The 21,205-nt window shown below is 44.8% G+C and overlaps 3 protein-coding genes across 4 annotated transcripts in view; 1 reads left to right on the top strand and 2 right to left on the bottom strand.

The window, feature by feature from the left end:
* Positions 1–7: 7 nt before the first annotated feature.
* On the bottom strand, positions 8–779 carry Ncbp2as2 (NCBP2 antisense 2 (head to head)). The gene has a single exon (XM_052159051.1). It carries the CDS (start codon positions 694–696, stop codon positions 409–411), a length of 288 nt encoding a protein of 95 aa, XP_052015011.1. The 5' UTR covers positions 697–779; the 3' UTR covers positions 8–408.
* A 30-nt stretch (positions 780–809) lies between these two features.
* On the top strand, positions 810–10,666 carry Ncbp2 (nuclear cap binding protein subunit 2). The gene is made up of 4 exons (XM_052159050.1): positions 810–975; positions 6,551–6,732; positions 8,486–8,624; positions 9,145–10,666. Exons 1-4 carry the CDS (start codon positions 898–900, stop codon positions 9,214–9,216), a joined length of 471 nt encoding a protein of 156 aa, XP_052015010.1. The 5' UTR covers positions 810–897; the 3' UTR covers positions 9,217–10,666.
* Positions 10,667–13,963: 3,297 nt separating this feature from the next.
* Positions 13,964–21,205, bottom strand: part of Senp5 (SUMO specific peptidase 5) — a 28,402-nt gene continuing 21,160 nt past the window's right edge. For both annotated transcript variants that reach the window (XM_052159037.1, XM_052159038.1), the window contains exons 7-10: positions 19,802–19,939; positions 17,026–17,109; positions 15,713–15,763; positions 13,964–14,991 (exon numbers count right to left, since the gene is read on the bottom strand). In XM_052159037.1, the coding sequence (XP_052014997.1) occupies positions 14,881–14,991; positions 15,713–15,763; positions 17,026–17,109; positions 19,802–19,939 (384 nt within the window). In that variant the 3' untranslated portion in view covers positions 13,964–14,880. The remainder of the gene's footprint in view (positions 14,992–15,712; positions 15,764–17,025; positions 17,110–19,801; positions 19,940–21,205) is intronic.

Raw genomic sequence — 21,205 nt, 5'->3', positions numbered from 1 at the left:
AGACCTATTAATCAGCTTACACATTTAATGAACGATTTTGGCAACCTCGGGGTTGTCGTTCCATTTACAAGCTTCCCTGGTATTCTCCCGCCCTAGTGCAGACGCAGCAGCGTTTATTCAGCTTCAGTCCTGCTTGCAGATGGCAGGCTGTCCTTCTGGTTGTTTGTCCATGTCTCTCAGTCGTGCTATGTTATGGTCTAGGCTCTTTATCACTGGTGGGCTTCAGGTCTTTACGTCTGCAGGACTACCGGGCACATGTTCATTTGACTTTATGCAGCTGTACGTTGACGATCCGAGTTAGGATTCGAAGCAGCATAGCGCCCAGGAGATGACTCGTGAATGCTGAGGTCGGTGTAGATCACTGAAGGGAGGGTTCGTGACCTCGGCCCGTGAGAGTTCAGTCCGTGCTTACGCGTTGGCGCCCGGACCCTTCTGCTGCCCTGGACGGTCCCGAACGCCGCGGCGGAGTTCCTCGGTGAAAGTGTCCTTGAACCTCGCGGCGCGGCGACGCAGGGAACCCGGGGACTGATCCGCAAGGGCGCGCAGACGGCGGGCTGCATCGTGGCCACGCATTTGCAGCTGTAGCAGCGCGAAGGCTGTGAGCTGCGCCGCCCGCCGGATGGGCCGCGACTCCGACAGCCGCTCCACTAGCTGCGGGTTGTGCAGCAGGGCCGCCAGCAGCCGCCGAAGAACCATCGTTCTCCGAGCGGCCCGGAACCCGAGGCACGCAGTATTCGCCTTCCGGCCGGTCACGCCCGACGACGGACTAACCGGCGCCGCATGATGACGACACAGCTGTACCAGGGTCTGTAGCACGCCGCCCACATTTCCGTTTCCGCCGCCGCCGCCGCCTGGTTCTCCGGGCCGTGGCTGCTTCGTGTTTCGGGTTTCTGCATCATGTCGGGTGGCTTACTGAAGGCGCTGCGCAGCGACTCCTACGTGGAACTCAGCGAGTATCGGGACCAGCACTTCCGGGTGAGGCGGGCCGGGCCACGAGAGGGGCAGCCCTTGGGTTGAATGCTGAGAAACGGTTTACACTTCTCTTACTGTGTTTTCCATCCTGATCTGCTGGGGCCCAAAATGCGCATGGGGTCCCAGCGGTGTTGGGTTAGCACTGAAGCCGCTTTATCTCGCAGGGAACCTGAGACTTACGTTCACAGTTTCTTGCTGCCGCCGCGAGTGCCAGCACCCAGGGAGATGTGGCGGCGGCCCTTGTTTGATGGGCTTGTCCTGCTTGGGAAAGGGACTACTATCCCTGTGGCGGCTGACCAGACACTAGAGCGGGTTTTGGTTTAGTCAAACACCGCCCTTTGGTACTTCGGTCCTTTCTTCTGCAAGACAGTCCTGCACAAAGTTGGCAGTAAGTGGGAGACTTAGAGTTGAGTCCCTGTTTGTGACTGTCTGACGAGCATCGGGACAAGCCACACGAGTCGCATTAAGGTTGTCTGCATGGCAAAAATCCAGTACAGCCAGTGGCTGAAGAGACGCCCTGTCACAAAAAAACAAACAATAAAATACAAAGAAATTCAGTCAGCCTAATTTTAAAAAGTTTACTGTGCGTCTGGTGTGAGTTTTACTTCTTCCACTTAATACAGTTCTCATTACTTTGAACAGTTCCACATGAGTAACTACCAGTTTGAATTTAAAGCACACTGCACGACTAAAACCAGGAGGGGAGTCGTTCATTTGCTGTCAAAAGCCTGTATCCCGGGGCTGGAGAGATGGCCCAGTGGTTAAGAGCACTGACTGCTTTTCCAGAGCTCCTGAGTTCAATTCCCAGCAACCACATGATGGCTCACAACCATCTGTAATGGGACCTAATGCCCTCTTCTGGTGTGTCTGAAGACAGGACAGTGTACTCATATACATAAAAAGCCAGTAACTCTTCAGATAGTAATAATTTCTTTCATGTGCATTTTCTAGTGTATTCTAAATGCAGTGTGTCAGTATTAAGTTACAGTGAAGTTACAGACTGTATTTTACTTGTATATGAGGAAAGAGCGGTAATACAAAGTGCATCTGATGGCCAGGTGTGGTGCTGGACATCTGTAGTCCTAGCGAAAGATCACAAGTTTGAGATCAGTTTGCACAGGTAAAAAGCAAATGTTTTCTCTAAAAGTGCTAAAACCTTGTTGTTGTTGTTTTTTTTTAAATACAGTCTTCACCTGTTCAGTCTTATAGCAGTCTTAAGACAGTGTGGCAGTGGGAATAAGACCAGAGGTTTTTTTTGGATTTTTTTTTTTTTTTGAGGCAGGGTTTCTCTGTGTAGCCCTGGCTGTCCTGGAACTCACTCTGTAGACCAGGCTGGCCTCGAACTCAGAAATCCGCCTGCCTCTGCCTCCCAAGTGCTGGGATTACAGGCGTGTGTTACCACCGCCTGGCAAGACCAGAATTTTTATTATTATTACTATTATGTTGTTGTTGTTGTAGACAAGATCTTACTATGTTAACTTGGCTCACCTGGAACTCACCCTCACTAGAGGGCCACCTGCTTCTGCCTCCCAAGTGTTGAGATTGAAGGAGTGCACCACCATGCTTAGCAAGACTGAGTTTGAATTCTGGCAGAAGCTACTATATGGTGTTTCACCCTAAGTGACTCAACTGTTTTTCCTCATGTGTAAAATGGGAATGATGCATCAGGACCTACCTCATATAGTTCTTAGAATGAAAACTCTCAGACCTGCAGTCCTTTGAGCTTCCCTGGGGCAGACAGGAGTGCCTTTTTAATTTATTTTTTATTTTTTATTTTTTTGTCTTTTGGATTTGGTTTTTTTGAGACAGGGTTTTTCTGTGTAGCCCTGGCTGTCCTGGAGCTCACTCTGTAGATCAGCCTGGCCTCAAACTCAGAAACTGCCTGCCTCTGCCTTCCAAGTGCTGGGATTACAGGTGTGCACCAACACGCCCGGCTGATTCCCATTTTCTTGATTATAGCTGCATGTTCTTGGGGTTTTTGTTTGTTTGTTTTGGTTTTTTTGGATTTTTTTTTTTTTTCAATACAGGGTTTCTCTGTGTAGCCCTGGTTGTCTTGGAAATCACTCTGTAGATCAGGCTGGCCTCAAACTCAGAAATCCGCCTGCCTCTGCCTCCCAGAGTGCTGGGATTATGGGTGTGCGCCACCACCGCCCGGCATGTTCTTGGTTTTTAAGACTAACTTGGAGAGCTGTAGAGCTGCCTCAGAGGTTAGCACAGGCTGTTCTTCTGGAAGACCAATTCCCGGCACCCAAATGTCTCCCAACACCTGTAACTCCATTTCCAGGGGATTTGATGCCTGATTCTGGTCTCTGAAAGCACTAGGCTTACACATGGTGCACAGACATGCAGGGTGCAGGCCAAACACCCATACACGTGAAATAATAAACTCAAACCAAAAAACTGTAACTTGGGAGATGGGTGTGCTGGCCCATGCTGGTTATCACACAGCATTTGGGGAGATGGTAGTAAGTCTATCAGGAATGTGAAAATAGCTTGGACTACGTGGTCCTGTCTCAAGAAAACAAAACAGAACAACTGGGCTGAGTAGGACTGCTCAATAGGTTCAGTGCTTGCCCTGCATGTGTGAAGCCCTTGGGTGGGTCTGGAGCTGTACATAAACCCAGAGTGGTAGTGAATGCCTGTAACCCCAATACTTGGAAGGTCAAGGTAGGAGGATCAGGAGTTCAATGTCTTCCTTGTGTTACATCGCAGGTTCAGTGCAATCAAAGTTTCATGAAACCCTGTCTCAAAAACAAGAGACTGGAGAGATGGCTCAAATACTACTCTACCAGAGGACCCCTATTCTTTTTCGTTTGTTTGTTTTTTGGGATTTGTTTTTTTCGAGACAGGGTTTCTCTATGTAGCCCTGGCTGTCCTGGAACTCACTCTGTAGACCAGGCTGGCCTCGAACTCAAATCGGCCTGCCTCTACCTCCCAGAGTGCTGGGATTACAGACGTGCACCACCACCGCCCGGCTGAGGACCCCCATTCTAACTTAAAAAATAAAACTACAGAGCTGGAGAGATGGCTCAGTGGTTAAGTCCACACACTACTCTTGAAAGGACGCAAGTTGGTTCAGTATCTACACCTCGTGGCTTAGAACTGCCTCTAACTCCAGCACCAGGGGAGACAACACCCTGTTGTCGTCTCTGAAGGCACCGGGACTCACATGTACATATCTACACACAAACATAAAGACACATGCATTTAATCTGACCATTCATACTCTTTGCTTCTTGCATCTTGGACTTTGTCCTCCATCTTGGAATAGCTCAGAGGTTAACAGCGCTTGCTGCTTTTGCAGAGGATCAAGGTTGGGTTCCTAGAACCCACCTGTAACTCACAGCCATCTATAACTCCAGTTCCAACTCCCTCTTACATGTACATACATGTAGGTAAATAACATCTTAGAACTCTAGTTCCAAAGTAGCCTGGGAGAGATTTCTAAACCTGGAAGGGTGAGGCTCCAGCTAGGCCAAGCTGTGGTGAAATGTGCCAGGCTCTTAAGTTTCCCTTAGGTATTTCCATGGTTTTCTAATCTACCAAATGGGCACACACAAAGCCTGTTGTCCTGAGTCTGCTACAGAGCATTCAGAGGTGATCAATGCACTCATATTCTCAGAATCACAAGAACTGGATCAGCATTATCTAAGGCGTCTAAATGGAAACTGGGAGATTGAATGAATGAATGCCCTGAACATGAGTCCTCTCAGCTCCTCTTTAGACTGGTGGGTTCCAGCAGCCAGTTAATGTCTTTGCCCTCACACTAGGGTAAAAGTATAGATCAGTTGGCAGGTCTGTTTAATCACATCTGCACATCTATGTCCTTGCCGGTAGAAATACTAAAAGCCACCACCCTTCTTTTTGTAAAGTCATCTAAGATACCATGCTGAGTGTGGCGGTTCGTGTGTGTGTAATTACAGACAGCACAAGGAGGCTGAAGTGGGATGTTCAAAGATCAAGATCAGCCTAGGCTACAATCTAAGGCCCTAAAGAAAAGAGGGGCCGGGGGCTGTGGATGTTACTTGGCCACCACAATCAGATTCCATGTCTAGCCCACAGTGAACCACCTTATCCTGAGGAGTGTCAGGAGTGTTGGTTGAAGCCCACTTACACTCTCATCTCCAGCTTCATCCTGTCGTAAAGAAAGTGACTTCCTGGACTTGGTGGTGCACACCTCTAATCCCAGCACTCAGAACCCTTGAGGTAGGTGGGTCTGAGTTTTAAACCAGCCAACTACAGTCCTCTTGGTAATCACTAACCTCTTACACGGAACAGAAACATAAGCATGCAAATCATGTAGCAGTTTGTGCTATGAATAGGCTGTAGGGAGTATTACAAGAGTTACTTTGTGTTATATAGGGTAAGGGGCCTTTCTGATATGTTTTGTCAAAGGTGTAGATTTTTTTTTTTTGTTTTTTTTTTTTTTGTTTTTTGGTTTTTTGGATTTGGTTTTCTCAAGACAGGGTTTCTCTGTGTAGCCCTGGCTGTCCTGGAACTCACTCTGTAGACCAGGGTGGCCTCGAACTCAGAAATCCGCCTGCCTCTGCCTCCTAGAGTGCTGGGATTACAGGCGTGCGCCACCCCCCCCCCCCCCCCCCCCCCCCCCCCCCCCGCAAAGGTGTAGAATTTAAACTTGGGCCATTAGAGAAGGGTCCAATGCTAAGAGCATGGACTATACAAGAGAAGGGCATGCCACTCCTGTATAGGAGTTACATGCTCTGGTCTCAGTTAAAAGCTTTCTGAACCTTATGTATTTTAGAATGAGAATACTTCAGGCTGGCAAGAGTTCTTATCTAACACTCACATTTTGGTTCAATCTCCAACACCACTCAAAATAAACAAATCCACATTTTTAAAAATATGTATTTTTATGCATATGAACACTTGCTTGCATGCATGGCTTTGCACCATGTACATGCCTGGTGACCACCCACAGAAGCAAGAAGACGGCATTAAATCCCCTAGGACTGGAGTTATTGAGAGTTAAAAGCTGCCATGTGGGTAATGGGAATTGAACCAGTGTCCTGGAATAGTCAGCCTCTTAGCCTACAAGCCATCTCTCCATCCATCCCTCCTTCCACACACCTCCCCAAACAACCTCTGTGGCACAGAAGAATATGTCAGGAATCTGGATGATGAGAGATGTTAATTTCCAAATCAGAATGATTACCTTAATTAGTCTTAGGACTAGGACTTCAAGCAGAGCAGTACACTGTTAGTTCTCAGGTGGCTCATGGCTCGTGTAATGCTTGTTAAGTGGGTACAGGACAATCTAGAAGCCGGTTCTTACCGTTAACCTGAGGACTTACACGTGCTTCCGCTCTGCGCTGTGTGCTCCAGGCTGGGCTGACACTCAGCCTTCCGGGGGATTCTCCTGTCTCTCCATCCCAACTCCTGTAGGAGCACTGGGGTACATCATCACACCCAGCTTCTCATGTAGATTCCAGGGATCAAACTTGAGTTGGCAGGCGTGCACAGCTAGAGCCTTTAGTGGCTGAGAATCCTGTATCTCCAGCCCTAAGCAAATCTCATTTTAGGCTGCAATGTTTTACTTTGTCTTTATTTGAATTTCCAGGGTGACAATGAAGAACAAGAAAAGTTACTGAAGAAAAGCTGTACATTGTATGTTGGAAATCTGTCCTTTTATACAACTGAAGAACAGATTTATGAACTCTTCAGCAAAAGTGGTGATATAAAGAAGATCATCATGGGTCTGGATAAACTGAAGAAAACGGCGTGTGGATTCTGTTTTGTGGAGTATCCTTCTCAGGTATCTAATCTCAAGGCCTGACTCTCTGCCTTCTTGTTTTGAGACAGGGTCTCACTGCATGGCCCTGGCTAGCCTGGACTCCAGCCTTCTACCTGTCCCTGCCTCCTGGTGTTAGGACTGAAGGTGGAAAGTGTGTGCCACTGCACCCCCACTTGTTTTGTTAAGGTGTTAACTTGTTACACTCTTTTCTCTCGCGCCTTCCTGTGAGTCCTGTGCACATACCTCTAATCCCTTTAATCCTGTCACTCAAGGGCAGGCAGATCTCTGTGGGTTTGAGCTCAGCGTGATCTATACAGTAAGTTCCAGAATAGCCCGAGCTGCATAGTGAGAATACAACCTGAGTAAGTAGGGAGCGCAGGCAGCAGCTTCCGAGACTGAGCTGACAAGACATCGGGCTGCCCTGGACAGCCCAAATATTCTCTAAAACACTGGAGCAGCATCCTCAACCTTCTAGTCCAGAATATCTGATAGACCCTATATTAATTGGGAATTATTAAGGAGAGACTCTGCCTCCAAAATAATAACTGAATTAATGAATGAATGGACGGACTCATGTTGCTTAGACTAGGTCTCAACCCCTGGGCTCAGCGCTCCTGTGCAGCTGAGGTTACAGACCCAGCCACCACAATTTTGGTGTCTGGAGTCGGGAACACTCCCTTCATTCCTCCCTTGGACGTAAAGGACCAACCAGATTTCCAAAGTTTTGAATCCTAGGAGCAGTAGCATGAAAGAGCTCACGAGGGAGGACATCAAAACGCCCAGTAAGAACCAGAGTGTTTTCATTTGCCTTGCAAGTCACAGATCAACATTCATGATAAGTACACAAAAGCAAGCCTACTATTGTCATTGATTTTGCTTTGTTAAACATTCATACAGTAGAATGCTTACTAGACTAAGTGCCTACTGCTTACTAGACATTGTCTATGTCGGATACTGTGATACTGTAATTTCACCAAATGTTTCCCTATCTAAAGACAAAGAAGAATCTAGACTAGCAAGTTCAGCTGCTAATTATAATCGGTGTGTAAGTATGTCTATGTGTTTATGCATATATGTAGGTAAGGTTTTCTTTTTTTGTTTTAGTTGTTCTTAAATTTTTTATTATATTCTTGTGTGCATGCTTTGCTTGCAGTATGTCTGTGCGCCTTGTGTGTACCACCAGCTGTGGACTACCACATAGGTTCTGGGAACCAAGCCCAGGTCCTCTGAAAAGCAGGTGCTATTAACCACCAAGCCATCTCTCCAGCCCCTTTTGGGTTTGCTATTGTTTTGTACTTTTTGTTTTGAAACAAAATACAGAATCTTGGTATGTAGTCCAGGCTGGCCTCAGACTCACAGCAATTCTCCTGCTTCAGCTTCCTGAGTGCTAGTATTATAGACATGAACCACTACCTTTAATTTTATCATTGTTCTTGTCTAAGACATTTGTGGTCTTATATTACATTAACCATATTTTGTATTTGCAAAAATCAAAACATGGCCAAATCATTATTATCAGGCGTATCTAGGAAATCATGACTGACTTAGGCCTGGACAGATGTTATTTACCTATCCTTTACTGCCCATAAATATTGCTGGACCAACTTTGAACTGGCTTCTACAAAACGAATTTCTATGTAAATAATAAATAATCTGGTTAGGTTAAATTTTCCACTTTTATTTATTTCTATTCATGCATAGTGTATGTTGCTTTCTGTCTCCAAAATGTCTGTTAGTGTTCCTTAACACTTACACTCCAAGGTACTATTCGAGAGCGGATGCAGAGAACGCAATGCGGTACATAAACGGGACGCGTCTGGATGACCGGATCATACGGACAGACTGGGATGCAGGCTTTAAGGAGGGCAGGCAGTATGGGCGTGGACGGTCTGGGGGCCAGGTACGCTACAAGGGCGCCTGAGACGGATCTCTGCCTGGGAGTCCAGCTACAATAGCCTGTGGTTATTCTTTTGTTAGGAGCTCATGCTTGTTAGTTTTGATAGGGTTTAGGTGGGGTGTGGGGGTGCTTCCTCAGACAAGATCTTGCCATGTAGCCAAACTGGCATCAAATTGGAGATCAGATCCTCTTGCCTCTGCCTCCTAAATATTGAAATTACACCACCTGGTAATTTGTGCACCACTGGGTGCACACCAGGCCAGTAATAAGGAAATTTGAGAGTTCAAAATATTCTGGACATTTCGTTAAACAGCTGCTGTTACTAAACTCATTCAACCCCCCCCCCCCCCCCCCCGCAACAATGCCTAGAACAAAAGCAAAGACAATGAGTTTTACTCTAATTTTTATGCCCTAGTGGTTTGTGGACACCGAAACCATTTGGCTATGTCTGGCCTAATTACGAAGACAGGTCTGTTGCATCAGCATCCCACAGTGCTGTTTCTTTGTTTTGTTTTCAATTAAGGTTCGGGATGAGTATCGGGAGGACTACGATGCTGGAAGAGGCGGCTATGGAAAACTGGCACAAAAACAGTGAGCGGGGCGAGCCCCAAGTTCACAGCTCACAGTCCGTGCACACAGCTGACGATGCTGGAAACATTACCCAAGGTCTCTGCATCAGTGACTGTTGTACTGGGAGCCACTTCTGGTTTTCCTCTGAAATATTAAAAGACAGAATCCAAAGAATGCCTTTAATTCTAGTGTTATTAGGATGATTTTCTGTTACTAGGTCAAAAACTGTACTTGGGCAACAGACACAATCTGTGCTGATTAAACTGTCAACTGGATACCACACTTTTAGGGAGACTGGACAAAATGTCAGAATTGACTTTACAAGCAGGTTGGTAATCTTTATGAGGACAGAGATGATTTTCTACATTTTAAGTTTTCGTGGCTTTTTTTTGGGGGGGGGGGGGGGTTGAGTCAGGGTTTCTCTGTATAGCCCTGGCTGTCCTGGAACTCACTCTGTAGACCAGGCTGGCCTCGAACTCAGAAATCTGCCTGCCTCTACCTCCCAAGTGCTGGAATTACAGGCATGCGCCCCCACACCTGGCAAGTGTTCATGTTTATCAGTGAGGTTTTGCTATAGTCTATATAGCTTTGCTCTAAATTAGGAAGAGGTGTTTGTCAGCTGGATTTGCTTTTTATATTTTAGTATAGTTGGCACAAAGCCAGCCTTAGATGGTCCTGGGGATGCCAACTGCTTCTGTGCTTTATGCATCAGGATACTGTCAGAGAGGCTCAGCTAAGCAGGGAGGACACTGTCAGTAGGGAATGGAATTAAATTATCTCTTCCCATTTTCAAAAGGACCTCAGAGTCGAGTGGGTCTGTAATCCCAGCTACTTGGGAGGCTGATGCAAGAGGATCAAAAGGCCAGCCTGGGGACCTTGGGAGTCTGCTTCAAAACAGAACCATAGAGGAGCTAGGGACAGGACAGAACCTCCTTATTATGTGAGTGCTCCTGGCTTTAATTCTTTTATTAAAGAGGCTGAAAATTGGGAGCCTTCTCTAGGAATGTCTGTTATAAGTGATACACATATTTTAGTCTTTTTTCCCTAAAATTGTGCTGAGGTCCATGTATTAAAAGTAAGCTAGCGGTCAGGCTCTACAGGAGTCTAGAGAGGTTTTTTTCATTTTCTTTGTATTATTGTATATGAGTGACTTTTTGATACAAGAGAAGTAAATCTTTTCATGGTACTTGTTCCTAAAGCATCCTATAACTCTCACTAGCTTTCCAGGGTTGACCCGCATTAAGTGTGGTTTTCTTGGAGCTGTAACAACTGGATTGCTTAGGAAGTCTACTTGCAAACACTCACTGAGGAGACACTTACACTTAAGTTTTAAAATAATACTTTTTATCCTGTAGCTTGAACTGTTTGTCATACATTCTTTTGTAGTAAAATACAAGTCAGATTTCAATAATCTATGACTCAAAACTGGGAATTTTATCTTCTGTAACAAGTTTCAATAAAGTTAGACCAACTTATTCTGTGTATATTTCCTCGCCTATAAAGTGGGACATATTTTGGTGCCCCTTTACCCTGGGAGAGGAAGTGTGGGTGCCCTGTGAAGACACGCTAAGCAACCACTGAGCGAGTAGGGCAAAAAGAGGCCAGTTTCCTGAAGACTTACACTGTAGATGATGAAATAGGAGGGAAATGGGGCTGCATTGAGGCTGTTTCTTGGGCTTGAGAATACTACTTTTAACAGTCTCTTTGATAATTCCCCCCTTTCCTGAACTATATTTCACTTTAATCAAAGAAGTGAGGTCTCAGAGATCCATGCCAAGTTGGGTGTGGTGACAATGCCGATAATCCTAACGCTTGGGAAGCCAGGGTGGGGGTGACGGGGGTGGTAGGTTGCCACGGTTACACAGGAAGAACCATTCTCAAAAGATACAACACATCTCTATTCCAGAGAACAGCAACAACAACAACAAAAACTACAAAGAAACGAAGAGCCAACAGAGCCATGGAGGCTAAAATGTGTGAATGAAAAGTAAGAACAGCCACCCTGGCATCTCTGAGATATCCTCCTACATCGTGTAAGCTCAAGTATACGTTTTGAGACCTGGTTTAGAGCTCTGCCAACCAATATTGTGGCCAGACACCACAATGGCTATTTAATAAAATTAGGGCTTAGTGGTGCTGTCTCCCAGAGAACCTGTTCTCTTCCCAGCACTCATGTGGTAGCTCACCTCTCTAACTCTCGTTCTGTGGGATCCAATGCATGCACCATTGGTACACTCCAGGCACGGCAGGACTAATAGTAAACAGTATCAGAGCAGAGTTAGCGGTGCACACTTTGTCGCACAGGGATCAGTGGAGGCAGAGGCAGAAGGCTCTAGAGAACAAGTTCCAAGACAGCCAGAACTACACAAAGAAACAAAGGAATGCTTAAAGGGATGTGTTACCACACATGGCAATAAAAAGAAAGTTGAAGCCTGAGTCTCTAGTTGCACCAAGTGCATTTTCCACACTCAGTCGCTGCTCATGGCAAGTAGCTGATAAAGTAGAGCAGGCCCAAGAAGGGAGCTCCTGCTGCAGCACAGCTGTGGTAGAGCTAGGCAGGGCTTACAATGGTCACTGGACTTCACCTTGTCACCACTGGGATGACGCTAAGAAATACACTATCCACCACACAATACACATTATTCAACACAACAGAACACATGTTTATAAAGGCATTTAGTTTATTTTTCAAAAAAATATTTTGCTAGAAGGGTTGAGTACTGACTGTAATTTTACATGATCATAATCTTTTAATACAATCTTTCTGACCAACAGGAATCATTCAAGTGAACAACTTGTCCAGGTCTACTTTTGTAACCCCCAAACACAATAGCATTTCTTGGATGTTATTCCCCAGATCTTAGATATCTACCAGCCAGGAGGCAGAGCCTAGCACACAGCGAAACTACGTACTTTATAATTGTTGGTTAACTCGGTCTCTTAACATCACGAAGCACAGCAGATAAATCAGTGTATTTAATTGACACTGTTAACTCATGGCTCTGACCTACTCAGACCCCCAATGGCTCCTAAAGCAGGGAAGAAGCAGGGAGCCCCCCTGCAGAGGAAAGGAACAAGTCACATTAGACGAGTCCTGGCTGTGTCCCTAGTTAGCGCTGTACTGTTGTATTCCAACCATAAACTCATGATGACCATGTTATTCATATTCAATGGTAAACAGAATACAGTGCAAAGCCAAACATGTGCTGTGAAGTTATTGGCAGCAACTTCTTTTCTCCTCCTTGAGAGGCTAACTCAAAGTTAAGTCTCCATGATTCCTAAGAAAACTAAAAGATGAATTAAATCTATATTGATTGCAAGAGGTTTAACAAAAGGAAAGAAGCAACTACAGCCAAGTAAGTTTGCCCACGAGGACTGGGCGGCTTACTAAAGGCTCCTCATATATGAATAGCTCTAAGTTGCACAAGGCTTACATTCATCCCCAGTGACAGAGTCTGCCAGGACTTTATGGGTATCAACATTCAGTGCCAAGCCAGTGACAGTATAGCATTACTGCACACATCCAAAGATTCTGCAGTCTAGGACTCGAAAGCTAAACAGAGGCTTACATGTAATTACAAGAAGAGAAGGAACAACAGTGTGCTAAAACCAAGTCTCACTAATGACAGAAGCAGGTGTAGAACATACGGAAAACACCAGCCATGTAGCTCCAGCAAGCTGAGTGGTACACCTGAAGATGTCCCATCATGCTAGAAAGCAGAGAGTGACTGGCCCTGGGTGGCTGAGTCTGCTCACTCCTGCATACCTCACAGCTGACAGGACGGTTTCTCAAACTGCAGAAGGGGCAACTCAGGCTCTGGGCATCATGATTCTGCCAGGCATTGAACATACTGATGCACCCATGTCATCTAAACATCAGGGAGGCTGAGTGTTCAATCCCTAAAGATATCTTCCCCTATCTAAATTCTCATCTTCCCCAGTGGTGACACAACCTTAACCTGTAGCAACACAAATGCCTCTAGCTCAGTCTTTTTAATGACCTGAATCACAAGAATTGCTGCCCTGGCTTTATGCTAAGGCCTCAGTCTGGCTGAGGAGGGAAGAGTGCCGTGCTGCTGCCTGTGTCCGCACTGCTGCTGAGAACCCTGCGTGTGACCGAGGTGATGCAGCCCTGACTGAGGCAGTAAGCGCACTCAGCCATTTGCCTTTTGTTTTCAAACATCGCACACCTAACTCGGTCGTGTACTTGGTAGTTTTCTATACAAGTTTCTTAACACTCCCTCCAATTCAGGGAGAAAAAAAAAAAAACCTGTTTGGCTTAATATGCATCTTACATTCCTTTCAAAGGTGTCACAAAAGGCCACATTAAAGACGCAAGCTCTACCACTTTCATCCTAATCCATAGAACAGGACTACTGTACAGCCTGTTCGATAAACAAGACAGTTCTTGAGTACAGATTCAGACTGTTCTTGTGGAAGCCATAAGAGCCTTTTGGGACGCTGAGCCGCCAGAGAAGTGTGGAGGGAACATCATCGCTCGCCACTGCTCTCCCGGGGGCCTCCGTGCTGACCCCTCCCCTCTTCTCCCCCCACCTGCAAAAGATCATACCCAGTCTTCTACTTTTGAGTGTTTGTATTTTATGTGCTTTGAAGTAGGAACATTTTTGGTAAATCTTAAATGCCTTGGAGTACATGGGCAGCAACACAGAAAGGTGATAACTAGCAAATTACTTCTTTGAAAAGCCAAATTCTCATTTATTTATCTATGAGTTTGATGGATGCTAAGATTTTTTTTCACAAGTCAAACCCAGAAAAAAAAAAATCAAGAAAAGTCAATGTCTCAGGAAAAGCCTTTATGAGATTTAATCTACATATTATAATTCTTAAAACCAAAATGGGAATCTTACTGTAGAGTGTGTTGGTATCTACCTATATTATCAGCACTGGGGAGATGGAGACAGGTTTAGCTTGAGTTTGAGGCCAGCCTAGCTACTGTGAGCTCCAGGACAGCTTGGGCTTCATAGTGAGGCTTTGTCTCAAAACAAAATAAAATAACCCCTCCGCCTGCCTTTTTAAAAATAAGATAACTGGCACCCAAGGACACTGCCTTTTTCTCTCATACATTAACTGTTCTCAAATCCGCTGTGCTTGCAAGCACCATAACCCTAAGGAGATCGCCCCTCTCACCTTCAGAAGGAGCGCGTCTCATGCTGGAGACTCATCAGTGGGATAGCAGCAGCAGGTACTGCCGGCAGAAGTGCGCCGTGGTGACTGGCCGCTCCACAGCACGCCTAGCTTAGCTACCCTTTATGCCATAGGGAACATCTGCTCTGAGCTATGCTGTATCAAAAACATCTTGCGTTTTTAGGTTCTGGGGTTAACCTGTATTCAGTTCACATCTAACTATGTTTCAAAGCTGCACCAAATCTACTAGGCTTTTTTAATACTCTTTACTGCATGCTCTGTCTATATGCATGCGGTTGGATAATAAATATTAAATATGGGAGGGACATATGGAATTCATAAAGTTAAAAATGAAATTAAATTGAACATTAAAAAAAAAAGTACATGATAGCAGGAGAAATGAAGCAAAACAAATCTGAGGTAACAAGTGGCCCAACACCACCAATCTGAAATATCTGAAGGATTCAGTAAGTGTCTGGAGATTCAAGTAACAAACCCTCTGCTCCGCCATGGCGCCTCCTGGAGTCTCCCTGCTGAGTGGGTCTCAGTCCAGGAGCCGGCACTCACACAGTTCCTTATAGATCCTCTTCCGCACTCGAGGCATGTCTTCTTGAGAAAACTGGAAAGGCTGCTCTAAGGCGAGGCACTTGCAGTACTACAGAAAAAGGAAAAAAACCAAACTCTGTCGCAGAGTCAGCTGAGAGGATGCACAGTCCCACCCCTGCCCACCGCCTTCTAGACACACACACCTACAGTCTACGCTGCAGAATTACATTTATGGGCCTTGTAAAAATTATATTGGTGTTTTTGAGACAGGGTTTCTCTGTGTAACAGCCCTGGCTGTACTGGAACTCACTTTGTAGACCAGGCTGGCCTCAAATTCAGAGATCTACTGTCTATCTCTGAGATTAAAGGTGTGGACAACTGTTTTAGGGCACTGACTTCCAAATGAGAAGTAGCTTCCCAGGCAAGTGAATACTAGGTAACCTTCCACTCTCCCCAAGGGCAACTTGCTGAGCCTGCACTTAAGAGACTCTGCGGGGAAGGTAATATTCCTGAGGTGTGAGGTGTACAGTGGGTTACCTTCCAAGGTCTTTGTAAATTTCTGAGCTCACGTGTAAAATCACTGTCCCATAAATACATGTACTTCTCTGATGCACTCAGAATAACCTTCCGTAAGACATGGCTAAGACCCCCCCGCCCATTCTTGTCCCGGGCAGTTCTTCCTACTGATTACGTCAGCAAACACGGAAACCAGTGTATCCCAACAACAAAGGCAAGTGCTGTCTTCTCTACCACTGTATACACACAGAACTATCTATCACATCTTTTCTTGAAATAAAACCAACTTGCACAGTGTAAAAAGTAGTATTTACCTGGAGCACAAAGACTCCACAGTCACTGTCATTTTTCTGTTGTGGAATACACTGAAGAGAAAAATAAGATGACCATTAAAATAGATCAAGGATCTCTATTCACATAAGAAAACTATTTCCATAGGTAAATGAGCAAGAGACGAGAAATTCCTGTGTCCCAGACAGACTGTCTATGCCTCCAGTATTTAAATCCTTAACAAGGGAAGCCTATGGCCACATGAAAAGATCTTTCAAGTGGCAACCACAATTTAAATATGGGAAAGGGGAAAACCAAATTATAACATCTCTTACACTCTAATGAGTTGGACTGACCATGGGAACATGCGGCCCTGAGCTCAGAAAGCACAGGCGTGGACCGCAGCACTCACCCCTGTACTCCCTGCCTCTAGCTCAGTGCGGGCAGCAGCCCCTGCCTCTGCTACCATGCATCCCACCGTGACCGAGGGCTCAGACTGAGCCACAGCAGGACCTTTCTCCCTTCATCTGTTATGTATTTTGTCACAGCAATGACAAAATTACCTCATAAAGTTCTTTGAAGCCTTAACACTCACTTCAGATTAAACAATTTTGTTTTATTCTTTGAAGTAACTCATAAAGGCAAAGAAATATGTTTCTAAAAGAACTGGTTACTATATCTAGGCGGAAATATGAACGGCCCTGGAGGGATGAGAGTACCTAAATGTGCTGGAGGATAAATCAGTAAATCAGACAATTAAAAACAACCTACAAGTGCCTCTCTGATGTCGACCAGTATGTAGGTTATTACAAACAGAAGACGATGGCTCAATTTTAAAGCGTAATATTCAGCTCGGTTCGTTGCAAAGGTGAACTAATATTGATCTTCTGGCCTTGGGCTTAACAATTGCTTCAAGTCCCAAGCTAGACCATCGGGTCAACAATCTAGCAGACTTGAGTTCAAGGACCAGTCTGTGACAACAGTCCCAGTGTCCAGTTTTGTTGTCTGTAAAATAAAGATGTGGCTTATCCCTAGGGAACTGCCTGACACACAGGTTGTAAAGGTCAAATGAGATCATTACAGGAGACAGAACAACTATGCATGACTGGGCCTCTGCTCCACTTTATATAGTGCTACTCTATGGCCAAATGGGCTGTGGGGCTTTACTATGGAAAGCTACTTGGAAAGTATCCCCATCTTGGTCCCTTTGTGGACCCAAACAGGCATTTATGACATGTCTGAGTCTCTATAGATCATAAGGGAATTACAACTACAGGGAAAGGTGCCACCCCGCCACCAAAACTCTATTCTCTATAGAACACCAGTGACTACTAACTATACCGAGTTACATTCTTACCTTTGTAACAGCAGTCTGCCAACCCTGAAGAAACTCAGGTCTATTTTTTTCTCTGGCTTCAGTCAGCAAATACTTTCTTATATTCTGGTTAAAAAGAAACCACAACACACATGTTGTGCTCTATTAGTTAGTTTCAACATGGACCCTGCCCGCCACCAGATAGGAGGGAGGACTGCACAAGTGGCCGATGTCCGTGCTTGAGAGTTCCAGCTGCAACTTCACTTCTGAGCTTTCCCTCACACCTGTCCTGCGCTACTCAAGACTAAACACCGGATGGGAACATCTCGCCAGCCAACTTCCTGCATGCGAACCCGTGTATGTAATGTGTAAAGACAGGAGGTGAGCACGGGAGCACTGGCGAGTGACTCAAGAGGCGAGAACACTCCAGCTCTGTGTGAGTCACAGGCCCGCTCCCAGCTCTCACTCACTTGTAGAGATTCAGTTCATTAATAGCACAAACATTTTTTCCAAGTCTTCCACTTATCTGCTCACTTTATGACATAGGGAAGATTTGTTTGTTTGTTTAGTGGTGCTGAGGATTGAACCATGGCCATGTGTATGGTAAGCCTGCACAACACCACTGAGCTTCAACTCCAGATCTGACAATACAACAGATTTTGTGATACTTTTAAATTTATCAAGCTGTATCTTGGTATTCTTTTCTTCTTCGGTGTAAGAAGGCCTTCCCTACTACATGAATGAATAAAACACCAAAATTTAACCAGGATTTCATGGCTTGGTTTTGTTTTTTAATTTTCTTTTTTCTTTTGAGATAGGGTCTCACTATGTAGATCTACCTGTATCTGCCTCCTGAATGTTGGGATTAAGGCAAGTACCACCAAGGCCAACAAGTTAATGTTTTCTATCTGTTCTTATAAGTACAATGCAAGCCTCTAGAACTCTTCCAAGCAACAGCTAATTTTCCTAATGCCATAACTGAATAGTGTGTTTTTTCTAACCCTTACCATATACTGAATTCTCTTTACACAGACTCACACTCACTCACCTCTCTCACACACACATACACTCTTACACACACACACACACTCTCTCACACACACACACTCTCACAATCTCTCTCTCTGTCACACACACACACACACACACACACACAGGATTTCTCTGAATACTTTATGGTGGATGTTCCAATCAGTCTATGTCCCTAAAATAAACATAATTTTATATTTATATAGATAACATTTTAATTCTAAACTTTTTATCACATGCCTTGACAACTAACAGATGAGTCTGCCTCTCCTGTTCCAATTCAAGTTCATGCTCCTGAGTCCTGCAGTGTGAATTTGGGAGAAGCTCACTGGGCCATTCAAACTTCTGTTAGTGGGCTGGGGATGCAGCTCAGTGGGTCAAGTGCATGCCCAGCCCTGGGCTCAACCCCAGCCCCGAGTAAAGCAGGGATGGTGGCACACACCTAACATCTCAGCACTTAGGTGGTAAGGGCAGGAAGACCAGGAGTTCAAAGGTATCCTTGGCTACATGGCAAGTTGATGGGCAGCCTGGGCTATCTCAGACTTGGTCTCAACACCAAGCATGATACTGTAGACCATAATTCCAGGAGGCTGAAGGCAGGATGATTAAGTATTTGATGTCAGTATGGGCTACACAGGAGACCTTCAGCCAATAAAATAAATTAAAAAAAAAAAATCTTGGCAAACTGATGTGATGAAAAAAGTTATTTTTGTTTGGTGAAAACTGAACTCTTCACACTGAGTCTGCTTGACTCTCTAGCTATTCATATTTCCTCCAAATAATTAAAGCTTTAAAGTGTTCACCAAAACGCTTTGCACATTCCTTACTACAGTACAACCCGGATGATGGATTTACTCTATTACTTTAGAAAATAAATTCTTCCTTTCTTTTTGGTGTTTTGTTTTGTGAGACAGGGTTTCTCTGTGTAGCTCTGACTGTCCTAGAACTGACTCTGTAGACCAGGCTAGCCTTGAATTCAGAGACCTACTTGCCTCTACCTCCTGGAGCAAAAGGTGCATGCATGCCACCACTGCCTGATACCCAGGATACTGTTCAGACTGGTTCTTCATTATGCAGAAAACCCAGGGAAGCTGGCGGTGCCTCCCATCTTGTTACACTTGTTGATATCAGTTGAACTATAGGGTGTGAAGGTATATGACTGAAATCCCAGCATTTAGGAAGCAGAGGCAAGAACACAACAAGTTCAAACTGGTATCTGGCCAGTTTGAGGGCAGCCTAGGCTATGTAAGCTCATGTCTTTACCTGAACTCAAATATTTTATGTTAGCACTATAGTTATTTAGAAGATTTGAAGTAATATTAGCTCTAAAAGAAATGAAGAAAAAAATAGTTTCTATCCACACTCAAGAGCTTTTAATTTTTTTTAAAATTAAGATTTATTCAATGTATAGGAGCATACTGTTGCTAACACACCAGAAGAGGGTATCAGATCCCATTACAGATGGTTGCAAGCCACAATGTGGTTGCTAGAAATTGAACTCAGGACCTCTGGAAGAGCAGTTAGTGTTCTTAACTGTTGAGCCATCTCTCTTGCCCAAGCACTTTTTAAGAAAAGGGGGAAAATTGTATTTTTCTGCATTTCCTTAAAAAATGCTAACCCCAAATAGGGCACACCTCTCCAAAGGGGGCCTCAGACCAGACAGCTTGGTCAGCCTACCCTAAATGCTGTCCTCTGGACATCCTTGAAGCAGCTGCTGACTTCTACAGCTGTCTAGAGCTATCATTGCCAATCACAGATAAAAAATAAAACAGGCAGAATATTAACTTACCTCTACACAGAACTTAAAATGAATGCCTTGGGAATCATAAAACGAAATAATCCGACTGGAGAGTGTCACGGTAATGAGAGACCAGTGGACCTCCAGGTGGATGGGAATCAACAGAAGACTCTTTTTAAACAAGTCCACCTGGTATTAAAGAGAAGGAAAAGAAATAGAGCCATCACTACAGACCCAATGACGGCGTTCACCTACTGACCTTTGTGTGACCTGCTGAAATCATGAAATAGGAGAGTGGGGCGTAGACCCTGAACCTATGTCTCACCTTTTGTTTTGTTTTGTTTTTTTCCTTTTGGTTTTTCAAGACAGGGCTTTTCTGTAGCCTGTGCTGTCCAGAACTTGCTAAGACCAGGCTGGCCTTAGACTCTCATAGATCCTCCTGCCTCTGCCTCCTAAGTGCTAGGGTTAAAGGTGTGCTGCACCACCACCACCACCACCACCACCACCACCACCACCACCACCACCACCAGGCTTGCTAGGTCTCAATTTAAAGCCCATGTTGTAATTACTATGTTAAAATACTAAAAAGGGGGGGATATTAAAGCATCACTTTTACTTCTAATTAACTACAGAACAGAGGCTTGTCAATTGTCGGGCATGACTCAGCGTTTTTACTATTCAAATGTGAATGTACATGCACAATGTGTGTATGTTCAGAGGACAACTCTGGAGTTGGTTCTTTCCTTCCATTTTTATGTGGTTCTGGGCTTTTTTTGTTTAAAACGGTTTGCCTTAAGGAAATGAGTAATCCTATGGAAGTCTGAGGTTCAAAGCTCTTGTACTTCTGTTTTGTCACTTTTGTTTGCCCTTTTATCCCCCGACTCCCTAGAGTACCGTGTAGGAAACATGTTTCCTTATACAGTTCTAAGAAGAAAACACGAAGTCAGGAGGTGATGGCGCCTGCCTTTAATCCCAGCATTCAGGAGGCAGAGGCAGTGGGTCTCTGTTGAGTTTGAGTCCGGTTTTGTCTATAGACTTAGTTCTAGGACAGCCAAGGCTATACCGAGAAACCTGTCTCAAAAAACACGGAGTGGGGATGAAAACCCATACAGATGCTTCAGCGCACGTTAGCCAGAATGTCTTGGCTATCATCACATCCCTGTGCCTCTGATATGTTCTTGATAATAATATATGCCCTTTAGCTCAAATGGATTCTTAAAATCCTAATACACCCTTTTTAATCCTAAAACATGTCTTAATCCTAAAACACATCTTCTGAAATCTAGACAAACTGTTCTTCCACTCTTAAATCCAACAAGTGGCTGGTGAGATGGTGGCACCTAAGGCCCAGATGGGATTGGAGTTCAATACAGAACCAGCACAGCAGGAGAACTGACTCCCACAATTCAAAAAGTTCCTGAACTCCACACCTGTATCATGTGAGTACCCACATAC

Source organism: Apodemus sylvaticus, chromosome 15 (genome assembly GCF_947179515.1).
Source record: "Apodemus sylvaticus chromosome 15, mApoSyl1.1, whole genome shotgun sequence".
Lineage (NCBI taxonomy): Eukaryota > Metazoa > Chordata > Mammalia > Rodentia > Muridae > Apodemus > Apodemus sylvaticus.
Note: the sequence above shows the minus strand (reverse complement) of the source record. Positions and strands in the feature narration are given on the sequence as shown.

Excerpts from the sequence above, each read along its gene's own strand:
- Ncbp2as2 (XM_052159051.1), bottom strand. The coding sequence starts at position 696 with ATGGTTCTTCGGCGGCTGCTGGCGGCCCTGCTGCACAACCCGCAGCTA.
- Ncbp2 (XM_052159050.1), top strand. The coding sequence starts at position 898 with ATGTCGGGTGGCTTACTGAAGGCGCTGCGCAGCGACTCCTACGTGGAA. Across the intron at positions 976-6,550 it reads ATCGGGACCAGCACTTCCGG|GGTGACAATGAAGAACAAGA; the intron begins GTGAGGCGGGCC and ends TTGAATTTCCAG. Across the intron at positions 8,625-9,144 it reads GTGGACGGTCTGGGGGCCAG|GTTCGGGATGAGTATCGGGA; the intron begins GTACGCTACAAG and ends TTTTCAATTAAG.